Source organism: Belonocnema kinseyi, chromosome 8, assembly GCF_010883055.1.
Source record: "Belonocnema kinseyi isolate 2016_QV_RU_SX_M_011 chromosome 8, B_treatae_v1, whole genome shotgun sequence".
Taxonomy (NCBI): Eukaryota; Metazoa; Arthropoda; class Insecta; order Hymenoptera; family Cynipidae; genus Belonocnema; species Belonocnema kinseyi.
The window spans coordinates 62,686,320-62,702,769 of NC_046664.1; the positions used below are offsets into that span (position 1 = coordinate 62,686,320).

Here is a 16,450-nt window from a genome sequence, read left to right on the forward strand (position 1 = left end):
CAATACAAAGTTTTTAAGCTGTAAAGTTATCAACAATTTCAGAACTAAAGTCGAATATTCTGTACAACTAGATTTTTCTTTATAAATTTTAAATTCCTACTGTTTGCTCTAGTTCTCCCGCCAAACGGCAGAGATGTTAATATCACTGTTCAGGAATCAGACTGTGAAGTCCCCTCTAGATAGTTTATAGTTTGTGGTACATATTTGTGTGATTTGCTGGACTTGCTGTGCGAGGAGTTAGTTATTTCTTATTATAAATTAATCTACCTTCTGATCTCAAAAATAACCAAAATTTCTTGAATTTAGTATGCACACAGGAATATAGAAACCAACAGTTTCGTTTTTAGTGTTAAAAAAAAAGATCCAGAGAAGCTTAAAATGCTTTTGACAGCATGCAGTAGCATAGTGGTTGTTGCTTGTTGGCGTTAATAGCTGTTGTCAGCTTTCTCGTTGTGACTGGTCGTCTTCGTGAGCGACGTAAGTGAAAGTAATAATGTGTAATTTTACAGTTTACTACATTCCACGTGCTTTTTAACACCAAATAGTTGGAATTCTAGTGTGACTAACTTTATTTCTGTTAAAATATTTTGTGATTGTTGAGCGCAAAACTCGGTTCTGCGCGAGTTGCTCGCGTACGAATTTTTCGGTACTCGAGGCTTGTTAATTGGTGAAAATCTATTATTATCGTGCGTGACAATCGATTACCATTAATGATATTTTCAAGAACCTGCGAGTCCCGTGGCCATTTTTAAATCAATTTTCGTGACTGGTTCGAGTGCAATTTTGATAGTAAATTATGAAGTGTCGTTCCTAAATTGAAGTCCGTAGTTTTCCAATTGTTAAGATCTTTGCTCCTACTCTTCGTGAATAAAAGTGAATCATTCTTTTACAGCAAGCATCTGCCTTAAACAGAAGTTTCACAAACGAGTCGGCTGAAATATCATGAATGTAAGTACTATTCAACCTTTTGTTATGTATTCTGAAATTTCGAATAGTCAAATAGACGAAGTATCTTCTCTCAACTGAAACTTGCCCTAAAACATTGTATCTGCTACAGTCAAAATTTGTAAAATAATTTCTTGTATGGACAAAACTCACAGAACAATTCTAATTTTAAACATCAATAAATAAAGATTTATTTATTATCTGAAGTTCTTAACATTTAAACTTTAAATGAAGGAAATACATTATCCCAATCTTATTTTATCTCGATATATTGTTTCCAAAAAAAAAATATGAATCATCTGTTTCTTTTATCATAGTATTACTTTCAATTTAACGAAACACAACTTTTGCACTGTTTCTACTTTAAAAATCTACCACAAAGTGTCTACCCTACCTGAAAAACTTGGAACTACCAGGGAATTTTCATAAACCTTTAAAAATGTGGAAATGTCAGGGAATTATTTTTTCAATCAGGTCATTCTTTATTTGAAAAAGTAGCTTTATATTACTGTATTTAACTATTTTGTTGGAAATTCCTTTGTTTTTTGTTTGAAACTAATTTTTCTAGCCGAAAAATTAACTATTCTATTTTTGCTTGAATTTGATCGTTAAAAATGTATTATTTTTTGTATGAAATTAACCTTCTTGGTTGAAAGTTTATTTGTTTGCTTAAAAATTCAAGTTTTTTAAAGCATTTTTTTCTATTAATTTTTCAATCTTTCTGTGTCGAAAATTTAACTCATATTGAAAAGACGTCTTTTTCGGTTGAATTCGACCTTTTTTTTTTTTATTAAAAATTAAATTGTTTTAGTTAAACTCTTTTGTTAAAAGTTCATTCTTTTGTTGTACATTCATTGATTTAATTGAAAATTCATCGCTTTGGTTGAAAAAGAGATAATTTGTTAAAAATTCATATATCCTTTGGCTAATTTTTCTACTGAAAATTTAACTACTCCGGTTGAAACTTAACTATTTTGTTAATTTTTTTTTTAATTATTTTTTTTGTTACTGAAAATGTAACTACTATTTTAGATTAATGTTCCATCATTTTAGTTAAAAATTTACCTGTTTGGTTAAACATTAATGTTTTAGTTACAAAATTTGACTATTAAATTTTTGGTGGGCAATTTTTCTTTTTTTGATTAAAAATTAATCTTTTTGGTCTAAAATCGATCAGTTTTTTTGAAAACTACATTCTTAAACTGAAAATTATACTATTAAATTTTTGGTTGACAATTTATCTTTTTTGGGTGAAAATGCATGTATGTTGTTGAAATTTTATCTTTTTTAATATAAGTTATTCTTGGCTGAAAATGTTCTTTTAAGTTGAAAATTCAACTACTCAAAATAAAGATTCATCCTTTTAGTTGAAAATTCATCTTTTTAGTTTAAAATTCATCTTTTTAGTTTAAAATTCAACTATTCCAGTAGACGATTCATCGTTTTAGCTAAAATTCACCAGTTTGATTGAAAATTCATTTTTTAAACTTAAAATTTAACTTTTCATTTTTTGGTAAACAACTTATCTTTATGTTAGTTTAGAATTGATCGATTTTGATAAGAATTAGACTTTTTGGTAGAAATTAATCTTCTTGGCTAAAAATGTATATTTTTGTATGAAAATTGAACTATTCCTGTTAAAGATTCGCCTTTTTACTTACAAATTGGTTAAAAATTCAAATATTCCAGTTAAAGATTCGTCATTTTCGTTGAAAATTCATCAGTTTGGTTGAAAATAAATTTTCCCAACTGAAAATGTAATTATTCAGTTCTTAATTTATTTTTTTAGTTCAGAGTTAAATTATTTGGTTAAAAACTCGTCGTTTTCATTCGTAATTCAACTATCCCAGTTAAATATTTATTATTTTAGTTTAAAACTCATCTTTTTAATATAAAATTCATCTATTTCGGTTGAAGATTAATTATTTTAGTTAAAAATTCACCAATTTGATTAAAAATTAATTTTTTAACTGACATTTTAACTTTTCATTTTTTGGTTGATGATTTATATTCTAATAGTTAAAAATTAATCTTTAGGGTTGAAAACTCATCTTTTTATTAACAATTCAAGTATTCCAGTTAAAGATTTCTGAATTTAGTTAAAAATTAATATTTTTGGTTTAAAATGCAACTATATCAGGTGAGGATTCACCAGTTTGGTTCAAAATTAACTTTTCTAACTGAAAATTGAACTACTTCATTTTAGGATGAAAACTGATCTTTTTTGGATCAAAATTCAATTATTTGATTAAAAATTCATCTGCCTTGTTGAAAATGCAGTTTTTTCTTGAAATTTTAGGAATTGATTGATGTTTACATTGATTGTAATACAGTGTATACATTAATATCGTTTAAATATGCTCGTAATGTTAAGTGTAAGAAGGTAAAATCAAAATTAGTTTCAATTAGTATTCAAATTCATGGACTTGAGAGACAAATATAAGAAATAATTAACTATGTTTTTAGTATTATATAATATTTTGAATATCTTTTATTATATTTTTTCAAACCTTTATAAATTAAACATATCAATTAAGTTCCTAGAAAATAAAAAAAAACATTATTTATAATAAACTCGCGAAACTGTGCGCATGTCCCGAGTCGATTGTTGAAAAAAATTCGAAGTATTTTAATTGCTCCGTGCTACGAAAAATTATAACTGGAAATGACTTGAGATACCTCGAATTATAAGGGAATTTTTTCCATGATTTGAGTAGACGCTGTATCAATACCAAATTTCGTTAATTTAAAGGTTTAGAACAAGCAAGCACATCAGAACAAGCACATCCTTTTGTTGTCCTCTTTTTATTGAGACAACTTCTGACTACACAAATTTTTATTTTGGAAAAAGATATGGTATTTTGCGTTTTGAAAAACGTTATTTAAAAAATACAAGTTTTAATACACATAGTAAGATTTATTTTTATGAATGAATTTAACAAACTGCATGTTCATAATCTCACGAAAGTTCTAATTTACTTCGTAAACCTTCAGTTTGAGAATTCACAGCAAGAGTTACCAACAGAGAAATTCAGATTCTCGAGAATTTAGATTAGCCTTATGCTTAAACTATTTTGAGAATACTGTGCTCTATATTACTTCGGCATACACTCTAATAGTACCCACTAAGTTATATAACTCACTGGACAGTAGGAAATTTTAATAAATTTAGTGTTGATAGTCTCAGTGGAATGTAATTAACCCTTTTTACTTATTGAAGTAGCAGATATATAAATGTGGGTTTGATTTCATAAGACATAAACGGCTTTCAATGATAGTTTTAATTTACCGGAAGAAACACATGACTGCACATAACCTTAGAACAGTCTGTTTTCTAGAACAAAAAACTATTTTTGTTTAATTTTAGCGTAGAAAGGTAAGATCTATTACGCATCTTACTGTTTGTTGAATTTTGATATAATTAATCTATTAGATGAGCAAAAACATGTACAAAATTGATTTCATATAATTTGAACTTTAGCAGAAATTACATTTAAAATACGTTTTATGAAAATTTAAGCAGAATTATGTAGAGGTATGCATTATTTTTAGATTATCTGTACATGAAAAATTTGACTGCGTTTGTTTGATACTGGAGAAGCTTTATGTTATGCGTACAGAGCTGTCACACAGTCACTTCTAGTCACTTTTTCAAGTCTCTTTTTGAAGAAAAAGTCACTATAGTCACTTTCATGAAGGAAAATAACACGCTAGATTTGATCGATAACGAAAAAGAAAAAATATATTCTTGAAGTTCTTCGCTAATCATTTATTGGCTAAAAATTTATTGCGGGCCATCCAAAATTTTAAATTTTGAAAGCAAAAAAGATGAGCTTTCAATAAAATAGCAAAATTTTCAACTGAGAAGATTAATTTTCTAAAAAAAAAAAAAAAAAAAAAAAAAATGAATTGTCAACAAATGACATACATTTGTAACCATTAATAATAATAATAATAATATTAAAGTCGTATTTTTGTTCGGCAATTCAACTGTTTTGTTGAAAATTCCACTGTTTGGTTTAAAATGCTTTTGGTGCCAGTTTAATGCTTCCCCATAGAGGAAACTTTGTATTTTAGTTTAAAATTTACCTCTTTAGTTAAAAATTAATAATTTTGGTCAAAGGTTCATAATTTTAGTTAGAAACGCTACTCTTAGGATAAAAATTGAAATATTTTATTGAAAATTCGTTGTTTTTTTAATTTTAATTGAACATTCATACTTTGTTAGTAGAACTTCAACTAATTGGTTGAAAATTCATGTATTTTGTTGGGAATTCATCTTTTTTAGTAAAAAATTAATCTTCTTTGTATATAATTAATCTTTTTGGTTACAAATTTATATATTTGATTGAACATTCCCTCTTTTTTGGTTGAAATATTAACTATAATATTTTTAAACGAGAATTCAGCATTTTTTATTGAAAATTCAATTACATACCTAGTTTAAGGTTAAACTGCTTTGTTAAAAACTATTTTTTGGTTAAACTTTCATAGTTTTAGTTGACAATTAATCTCTTGGTTTAAGAATTTAACTATTTTGTCGAAATTCGTCTTTTTTTTGTTCGAAAATTAATTGGTTGAGAATTCATGTATTTTTGTTAAAAATTCGTATTTTAGTAGAAAATTAATCTTTTCATAATTTATAAAATTAACAATTCAAAATTTTTAAATACTAAAAAAAGCTGTACACAAATTAATTGGCGGTAGTGTAATTTCATCAGCATTTTATTTTTTATACCAAATATAATTTTTGACTGATTATGAGAATATCTTTGGTTTGAAATTGAAGAATTTTGTTAAAAATTCTTTTTTTTTTAAAATTAATTTTGAAAACTTTTTTTGTTGAACTTTTTATTTAAATATCTAAGCTAGTTAAAAGTTTAGAAACACCCTTCCTTTTACAATGAAAAATCTAACCACTTGGTTGATAATTCATCTTTCTTGGTTGAAATCAACTTTGTGTATTTTTAAATTCTGGAAAGTAAAGAAGGAATTAGAATAATATTTCATAATATTGGTGCAATTGATAATTGAATGAATAATTAATCATTGAATATTCTAATTTCAACCAAAAAATAAACAACTGTTTTAATTTGGCCATATTTGTAACAATTTCAATTTTTATACAATTTCATTTAATCTTGTAAATACAAGGCGGTAAATTGAAAGTGTAATGCAATCGAAATTTTTGAGTAGATAAATGTTTGTTTTGATATACAGGTCTCCTTTTGTGTGAACAGTAATCGCTTCTAGTCTTAATTAGTCACTTTCAATTACATTAGTTTGCGGCAGCCCTGTATATAGGATACAAAAAAATGAATTTGCACTTTTTACAAAAAGTGTCCAATAAAATACAGAAAATTTAACTCTTATTTTTCAATTTGATCGCAATTTAGGTGGACACAGTGGCAGAAAGGTGGTGCCGCGAAGGTGGTTGATTCACCTTTGCTTTCTTGAGATGATTGAAAGTGTATCACGACGAGCTTTGAGTGGCTCCAGTGGGAGCTACCACGTCCGAGGTGCAGAGCTGGCGCGAGACCGGAGGCTGAAGTCTCTTTCAGCGACTGTTGTTTTCCTTGATGATACTCAACATACATTTCAGTTAGATGTATGTCTCATAATTCTATTATTTTATTTAATCCTATATGTTTTTCATTTATTTTAACAACACTATCAGAGTGTCTCATCTGACAGGGAAATCAGGAAATGACCGGGAATTTTTTTCAACGGGAAAAGGTCGGATTATGATTGGGAATTTCAGGGAAGAAATAAACTTTTGACAATTAGAACAATGAGTTTTCGCGAAGAATTATAATTTTGACTTTTGCATAGGGAATGTCGTTAAGAATTCTAATTTTTATTTTAGGACAGAAAGTTTCCGTAGAGAATTTTAATTCTGGCTTTGAAGAATATTTCGAAAAAATTCTTGTTCCAAGTCAGAATTCGTTACAGTCTGAAACTTTCCTGTTCCAAATTTTGGAAAAGGAGAGTTACTACATTTCTGAATTATGATGCAAATTTCTGTAAGTAAATATAATTCTCACTTGGAACAAGGAATTTTGAAACGAATTTAATCGCCACTTGGTATAGAGAATTTTCTGAAAAAATTATAGGATAGCATTCCAGAAGTAGATAAACATCATTTTTTCGCGAATAGGTTTATTGTATAGAAAATTTTTAAAAAGTCATATACACGTTGTGATAAAAAAAAAACTTGTTCAAATTCTCATTTTTTAATTTATTAAATAAAACAATTTAAATTAGAATTTTTGCGTAGTAATAAATTTTTGTTCTCTTCACAATATTTCTGTAAATTTTTACAATTTATTGATTTTCTTCGAATAATCGTCTAGCTCAATGCGATATCGTCACACTAGATGATGATTTTTTCTGAATAGAATAATTTGTTTGTGTCAAAAATTAAAATTCAAAATTCGATCTCCCATCACTACCAAAAAACGATTTTCCAAACCTGTGTAATTGTAATCTCAAAATTCTCGATTCCAAATCAGAATTGTAATTCTTCTGCAAAATTCTTTGCACCAAATCAGAATTATAATTTTATTTCAAAAGTTGCCTTTGCTTATCAGAAATCTTGAAAATGTTTAGAAATCCCATGAAATCTTAGAAAATAGTTTGTAATCATTCAAATTTTGTAAACTATTTTACATAAATTGGACGACAAAAATTAGCAATTGACCGTAAGAAAACCGGGAATTGAAAATCAGCTGTCGGATAGACACCCTGACTATAATATGAGACGAGGACATAAAGAGAACAATAAACTTAACAAGAAAATTTGCATTGCAGAAAAGAGCAAAAGGACAAGTCCTCTTAGATCTGGTATTTCAACATTTAGAACTCATAGAAAAAGACTATTTTGGTCTCCAATATTCTGAAAATGGGGCCATAACATCCTCGTGTCCAAACCCAGATGTGATGGTGCGTAAAAAAGTCAATAAGAGTAGGAAATATGATTTATAATCTTAACGTACAGATTAAGTGTGGTTATGATATTTTCCATTTTCCTTTACAGAGATGGTTAGATCCTTCTAAACCGGTGAAGAAACAGATAAGAAGTAAGGGTAAAGATCATGCTTTGTAAAAATAAAAGTGAATATTTTATTTTTTGTTTTTAGTTTTAGTAGAATAACTTATCCAATTACGACTCGAATTATTTTTCTGTTTGGGAAGCTCAAAGCAAAAATCGTTTAGTGTTATGGCTTCTACCTTGGAAGTAGTTCGTTTAATTTTGAAAGCTTCGATTTGCATAATAATGATGTTTTTTGTTTGACATTGTTTAATTTTTAATGTATTACTTTTAGTTTGATATGCTTCAGATTTTGAATTATTCCACAATAGATTCCGAAAATTTCAGATTATTTTTTTTTAATATTTCAAATTATAAATTATTCAGCTTTGAGGGCTTAAACTTGAAAATAAATAGAGAAAATTAATTCCTAGTAAAAAAACGGTCAGTAACGAGACATTTTTGTGCTTTAGGTGGGCAGTTTTTCTTCAGAGTCAAATTTTATGTATCCGATCCAAGCAAATTACAGGAAGAGTATACTAGATATCAGTTTTATTTACAAATCAGAAGAGATATTCTCCAAGGAAGGCTCCAGTTACCTCCAAGTACGGCTTGTCTTATAGCCAGCTATACTGTCCAATGTAAGTCAACTTTACCAGATTACTAAATTTACTTATATCAAAATGTCTACTCGTCTGGAAAACCTGGCAATGTTAGGGAATTATTCTGTTTTAGTTGAGGGTTCAACTATTTTGTTAAAAATTCAAGTATTTGATTAGAAATGAGATTTTTTGATAAACATTCATATTGTCGGGGTGAAATTTGAATTACTATGTAGATAATTCATCTTTTTACTTAAAAATTTCAACTATTTGGCTGAAAATTAACTTTTTGGTTGAAAGTTCATATTTGGATTTTTTAGAAATTAATCTGTTTAGGTTGTGGATTCAACTATTTTGTAGACACTGCAATTGTTTGATTTAAAATTAATTCTTTTTTTTATTAATATTTTCGGGTTGAAAATTCAACTTTTTAAGTTGAAAAATAAAATTTTTAGTTGAAAAATAATATTTGCGTTTTTCGGAAAGTAATATTTTTAAGTTGAGGATTCAATTATTTTGTTAAAAATCCGGTTATTTTATAGGAAATTTAACTATTTGATTTAAAATCAACTTTTTGTTGTAAATTCTTATTTTTGGGTTAAAATTCCAACTGTTTTTTTGAAAGTTAATCAGTTTCGCCAAATTATTCAAATATTCTGTTGAAAGTTCAACTATTTGGTTAGAAATTAACTTCTTTGTATCAAAATTATTTTTTTTTGTATGTCAATTTTAACTATTCTGTAGATAATTCACATTTTTAGCTTGGAATTTCAACTATTTGGTTCAAAATTCAAGTGTTTCGTTGAAAGTTAACTTTTTGGTTGAAAATGCATATTTAGTTTTTTCGGAAATTAGTCTGTTTAGGTTTAGATTCAACTGTTTTCTTGAAAAGTCAACTATTTCATTGAAAATTAAGTTTTTTTATAAACATTCATATTGTCAGGGTGAAATTTGAATTACTATGTAGATAATTAATCTTTTTACTTTTAAATTTCAATTATTTGACTGAAAATTAACGTTTTGATCGAAAATTCATATTTGGATTTTTTGGAAATTAATCTGTTTAGGTTGTGGATTCTACTGTTTTGTAGAAAATTCAACTGTTGATTGAGAATTAATTTTTTTTCTAATCAATATTTGATTTAAAATTAACTTTTTGTTGTAAATATTCTGTTGAAAGTTCAACTATTTACTTAGAAATTAACTGTTTTGTATGAAAATTCATTTTTTTATTTGTTTCAAAATTCATGTGTTTCGTTGAAAGTTAACTTTTTGAACTACTTTATTGAGAATTCCACTGCTTGGTTGTAGGAGTGTAGGTCAGAATTTTTATAAAAAATGCTATACTTAATAACAGGGTGGCTGGTGGCCCGGGAAACCGGGTTATCCAACTTTGATTTCAACCGTTTTAAAAATAATTTGTTAAATTGTGATTTTTATGAATTATTATATCATTTCGTTAAGAATACTTAATTCGAAAATCTTTTACTTAAAAAATTTTTCATTTTAGGTTTTTAATTTTCAAGCATATATTTTAATTTCAAGAATTTAAAATGCAGTTTTAAAGGTTAAAAAATTAAAACTTTTTAAACCCGAAGATTTTTTTTTTTATAAAAAACAGTGTGGTCGCCGGGCAGTGAGAACGAGAATGTTACGAATTTTCAGAAGAAAAATCTGCCCAAGTTCGATTTTAACAGTTTTTGAAATAATTAAATTGCAGTTTTGAAGATTTAAAGAATTAAAAATTAAAAGCATTTGAAGTTGAAAATTTTTGATAAAAACAGTTTAATTTTATCAACTGTAAATATTACCAAACCATTCTAAATCCGTTCAAAATTAGAGAATTTCCAGATTGTAACTGTTTAAATCCGAATGTCTTGATAAGAATTGAAATTAATATTTCATTTATTCCGATAATTGTATTTTTAAATACAAATTTTCATGATTTATCAATAATTTTTAGCCATTAAAAAATGTAAACGTGCGTTTTACTATTTTCAACTTTTAAAAAAAATCCATAATAATACAGTCATAATTAAAGGTTTTTATTAAATTTTAATTTTGTGAGTTTAAATTATTTAATTTTTATCCTATTTAATTTGAAATTTCTTAATGTAGAAAAAGAATAAGCATTTAATATTTAGCAATATTTCACTCTTAATTTAAGACGAGTAAATTGAAACCAAATATATAAAAGAAAACACTTTGAAACTGAATTGTTTTTCATAGAAAGCTTTGAATCTTTAGATTTTCGAGAAAGTTTAAAACTTTTAGCGTTACAACTTTAATTTTGGCGCATAAATAACAATTGAACACTTATTATTTGTAGAACATATATGAGTAATTTTAAGATATACATATAAGTTTTGAAAAGATTCAAAATTAATTAAAAACTTGGAACTATTTCAAGTAATTGAAACGACGTTTGTTAACATTTTTTTTCAGAACTTCTAAATGTATTTTTAAATTAATCGAAAATTTCCTACAATTTTTGTAAATCCTGCAACTTAAAAATAATTCTTAAAATCTTCCATGTTCTTCTTTGATAATTTTTTTCAATCTCTTAATATCTTTTTAAACTTTCTATTACAATAATTTTTCAAAGTGAAAAATCATTTTCCATTTTCCTAAGACTCTTAAGAAAATATTTTATTCTTTTGAAGTCTTTCACAATTATTAAAAAAATTCTAAATTTTTTGTTTGAAATCTGCAAAAATCTGCATTTTATTTTAAATTAGGCTGTAAGTATTTCAAGTTAGTTCAAGTTCTAAATTTAGTTCGAATCTTTTTAAAACATCTAAATATCTCTTAAAATTACTCTAATATTTTTACAAATAAAAAGTGTTCTATTATTATTTATGAATTCGAATTTTTTATTTATTTTTTTTTAATTTGCAGGATTTTCTAAAAGTTATAGAAAAAATTCAATTCATTTTGAAATATATTTAAAAGTTCCGAAAAAAATTCAAAACTTATTTGGAATTTGGAAAAATTTAAAACCACTTCTAAATTTCTTAAGATTTTGAAATAAAATTGTAAAGCTTTTAAAGAATGCCTGGACTATTTGAAATAAAAATAATTTAACTTCTCATTTAAGAACTGTTAAGTTAAAAAAATTATTTTTCAATTTTTAATGTGTAGCTTAAAATTACATAAAATAACATAATTTTGAAAATTTTAAAAGTTCATTACTTGATTCTTTAATTTAGACTATGAAAATGTTAACGTGGATTTATTTTTTTGGAACTTAATGTGAATCTCTGAATTCTATAATTGATAAAAGTTATAAATTTTGCAGTTTATTTGCATTTCATTTAACATTGTTTATTTTAAAAGTGTTACTACCTTCCATTTGGTACGTGTAAATTTTTGAGCATTTGAATACACAATTTTTGAATTGAAAAACTTTTAAACTTCAATTTTAAAACTTTAGAATTCAAGTGTTACACTTTGAATGCCTTAATTTCTTGTTTATTATTTTATATGGAAAAATGTTTAGAATATAGTTTGATTTTTTTAAATTTCATTGGCTGTGAAAAATGTTTGCGAACCGGAAAAAAAACGGGAAATGACCGGGAATTTTTTCCTTCGATTAAAACGGCCATCCTGAATACTTTAACGGATCCACATTAAAAAAAAATATTTGGAAAAATGTAGAGATACCTGGAAAAATTCTGGAATTCTCAGGGAATTTTTTTAGAATTTGAGTAGACATCCTGTATACAATTATATTTTTATTGGTTCGTATTAAATCATTGTTTTCTCTTACAGCTGAATTGGGAGATTATCTTCCAGAAGAACATGGTGCTGGCTACCTATCCCGCTTACAATTAATCCCTGGGCAAACTGAAGAAATGGAGAAGAAAATCGCCGAATTACATAAACTACACAAGTATGAATCTTTGTGAAAGAAAAAAATATATTTTTTAAAGTAATTTGAATCTAAAAATGTGTATATCTTTCTAGGGGACAACTACCGGCGGATGCAGAATTTAATTTCTTGGATCATGCAAAACGGCTTGATATGTATGGAGTCGAATTACATAAGGCAAGGGTATGCATGTTTGTTGTTGTTCTTAATTTGGTAATATGCTTTCATTTATTTAATACCATTTTTATTTGATTCAATATCGACCTTGCATCACGTAAGTTTCACTAATTCAGCTATTATACTAAAAACTGTCGCCATAAAGTTGTCTACATTTACAGGATTCTACAAACAAGGAGATACAATTAGGCGTGACATCGATAGGATTGGTTGTTTTTCAAAACAACGTAAAGATTAACGTATTTTCATGGTCAAAAATCGTGAAAATTTCTTTCAAGCGCAAGCAGTTTTTCATACAACTTAGAAGGGAACAAGTAAGTTTTTTCTAAATAAGTATCAAGCTAATTTAGGAGTCTCGGATTACAGTGTTTGTGATCAGGGTATATCAGGGTGTGCAGTCCTTCCCCGTATGTCCCTGCGTTTCCCCTTTTAAATTCAATTTTTCTTTTTACATTTACAATATTATTCTACAAAACTAGATTTTTTTTAATTTAGAGAATTATCTATTATAATTAGTTCTACTTTTTCGAAGTTTGATTAATTTCAAAATTAAAGTATTTGGGATTTAAGTATAACCATAAAGAAAAAATATTTTTTCCAAACAAGAGTTACAAGATTTACAACTAATTTTAATGACATTTTTCGATTGAACACAATTTTAATCAGTTCTAGAATTGATCAAATTTTAAAAAACTACCAAAAACCAGCTTTTAAAACTTCGACCAATTTAAGCGCACTGCTTAGTAGATGTTACATTTTTTTCTTGAAATATACATTTCCTACATTACTTAATTAATAAAAAGATTTATCACAATTTAAAGTTACGTCTTTTCCATATTTTTCTTATTTGAAGAAACCTAAGATTTTCTTTTGGATGAAAACAAAACCAAAAATTGTCTTATTAATTAAATTAATTTTTATTTTCACAACTTTGTATTTAACATTATTCTAACTCTCAGGGGTTACTCTGAAAATTTTCATCATTTAATAAGCGTTTGGAATTTGAAATTTTGATTTTGTACAATAACATTATACTATTTCTGACCGTTTTAAATTCAACATATTCTGAATAATCAAGTGTACGTGTCAATTTTTCAAGTATAAAAAATGTTTGTTTGAACATAATTAAAATATTGATATTGAAAATTTAATATTATGTGACTAACAATATTAATAGAAACAATTAGGAACTCCAAATACGTAAAAATTATGGACATCCATGAATATATTAAATTTACGAAAGTAAGAGTTTTTTCAAACCTATCTGACTAACAAGAATTAATTAATTTTTTAATTTCTTTAGGCAGGAACGAGAGTGCGCGGTTGGCGCGCGTGCATTTTATTTAAACGGTTTATTAGAGTAATTAAATTTATATTCATGGAATTTTAATTGATTTTTACATATTTTAATGGGTTTTTTTACGATTTACAAAGTCTTTAAATGTATTTTAAGGGGTTTAACGAATTTTAAACGTTTTTATTGATTTCAAGTTATTTTAAAAGATTCTAAAGAATTTCAGGCGATTTTGTTTAAGCAATTTTAGAACTTAATTTAAAATAATGTATTGTTGTGGATTTTTAAATACTTAATGTTTTTAATATTAGAAAATAAAAATCCATGGATGAGAACGCACGCGTGCATTTTATTTTAACTTTTTTTTTTAGATTTTAATGACTAATTTTAATTTATATCCAAAGGATTTCAAATGATTTCTACTTATTTTAATAGATAATTACGATTTCAAGGGATTTTAAGGAATTGCTAGAGAACTTTAGGGAAAAAATTAAATGTTATTTCATGGGATTTCTGCGAATATCAACAGTTTCAAGGGATATGAAGGAATTCGACAAATTTCGAAGGATTTCAAAAATTTTAAGTTATTTTGAAAGATTCGTAAGTATTTCAAGAGGTTTCGTTTAAAACCTAAATTCTTTAATGGCATAAATAATTAAAACATAATTTAACATTATTAAAAAATTATATAATTTCTTATAAAAATATTGTTTCTTTTCTAAATGAAAAAGTAAATATTTAAGCTTTCCCTTATTTTCCCCCTTTTTCGTGAAAAATTACCCTATTCCTCTTTTTTTGCACTGTCATCCCTGTTATATTTAATTTCAGAGGAATATATTAATAAAACTTAAAAGATATTATGTTTGTTTTAATCTCGCAAATTATAAAATGATCTGGGCATCCATCAGGCAGGACTTTCACTATTTAAAATTTAATATTCAAACAGAATGGTCCTAGAAAAGATTATATAATAAAGTAAAATAATTTCAGAGCGGTGAATTAATTAAACTGAGAAGATAATACAAATTATAAAATGAATTTTCACCCTTCACCCATGACTTTCGATATTTAATATTTAATATTCAAACAAAAACAAAATTAATCTGAAAAAGATTTCTCATTTAAAAAAATAATAAGAAGAAGTTGGGTTATAAATTGTAATGGAAATCTTTTTCTGCTGCAGTCGGAAAACTATGACACATTATTGGGTTTCAACATGCAAACATATCGTAGTTCGAAAAACTTGTGGAAGGCCTGTGTGGAGCACCACACGTTCTTCAGACTCCACAGTCCGAAGATGAGACCTCGTCGGTTTCCCCTGACTTTGAGCAGTCGATTTACATATTCTGGTCGCACGGAGTTCCAGACAGTGGAAGATGGAAAGCACCGTGCTAGAGTAGAGAGGACTTTTATAAGGTAATACAATTAAATTAAAAATGATTGAAGTCTGCCTATTTATGTCAAATTCAGTGATGGAAAGTAACTAGTTACTTTTTTTGGTAACGAGAGTGATAAGGAGGTTACTTTTGTACATAAGTAACGAATTCGTAACTACTAGTTACATTTTCTCAATAACAAAGAATCGTTGCTGTTTTCGTTACTTTTCTTTTCTTTTTGACTATTGAAATTGTGACGGCTAGTTTTCGAAAGATTCTTTAGTACAGCAGGAATGATATTAAACTCGAGAAGGGGTAAATTGAACGACGAAGCTTTTGTTAAATTATTAATGTTAAAAAAAGCCTAATTTACTTGGAAAAAGTGACTAATGTTATTTTAAATACAGAATAATCCTATGGAATTTGTAAGAATTTCAGATGAACTGTAAAGAATTTAAGATAAATAAAAATAATAAACCAATGAATTATATAACGCTCGAGCGTATTTAGAGAAATTGAAGGAAAATGAGAAGAATTCGATAAAGCTCATACAAATTCAAGGTGGATTTCAAAAAATTTCAAGTGAATTGAAAAAAAGTTCAAATTTAAAAGTACCACTTATTTTAGTAAGATTGGAATGAATTTAGAAGAATCAGCGAAATTCAAAGAAATTTGATCAAATGCGTAAGAATTCAAGATAGGTTTAAAAGACTTCAGTGTGAATTAAAAAAAAAAACGAAACCTTTTTTTAAAATCATTTGATTAATTAGAATTGAGTGAATTCAGAAGAATTTAAGATAATTCAAAGGAATTCATTGAAAATTAAAAAATCAAGAGAGTTCCAAAGAATTCAGGATAAATTAATAAGAATTGAGGTTTAATTTAAATGAGTGGGAAAAATAAAAAATATTTAACTGATTTAAGATAAAATTTTATAGAATTTAGAATTCCAAAGAATTATAATTAAACAAATATAAAAAAAATTTCTATCTATTTGGGTAAAATTGAAGTAAATAGAATTCGTGGCGAATTAAATAAAATTCAAGCAAAAGAACAGAAATTGAAGGAAAATGAGAAGAATTATATGGGAATTCGATGAATTTCATATAAATTCAAGGTAAATTAAAAATAATTCAAATGAATAAAACAAATTAA

At 26.4% G+C, this 16,450-nt stretch overlaps 1 protein-coding gene across 6 annotated transcripts in view; it reads left to right on the top strand.

Annotated features, from left to right (window-relative positions):
* The first annotated feature begins 204 nt into the window (after positions 1-204).
* LOC117177917 (tyrosine-protein phosphatase non-receptor type 4) overlaps positions 205-16,450 on the top strand; it is a 34,491-nt gene continuing 18,245 nt past the window's right edge. For 2 of the 6 annotated variants that reach the window (XM_033369019.1, XM_033369022.1), the window contains exons 1-10: positions 215-477; positions 893-948; positions 6,342-6,553; positions 7,756-7,887; positions 7,982-8,024; positions 8,449-8,616; positions 12,349-12,469; positions 12,544-12,631; positions 12,787-12,939; positions 15,103-15,335. In XM_033369019.1, coding sequence (XP_033224910.1) covers positions 6,404-6,553; positions 7,756-7,887; positions 7,982-8,024; positions 8,449-8,616; positions 12,349-12,469; positions 12,544-12,631; positions 12,787-12,939; positions 15,103-15,335 — 1,088 coding nt within the window. In that variant the 5' untranslated portion in view covers positions 215-477; positions 893-948; positions 6,342-6,403. Of the gene's footprint in view, positions 478-892; positions 949-4,093; positions 4,322-6,341; positions 6,554-7,755; positions 7,888-7,981; positions 8,031-8,448; positions 8,617-12,348; positions 12,470-12,543; positions 12,632-12,786; positions 12,940-15,102; positions 15,336-16,450 lie in introns of those variants that run through there. The other 4 variants (XM_033369017.1, XM_033369021.1, XM_033369020.1 and 1 more) reach the window with 4 other exon arrangements.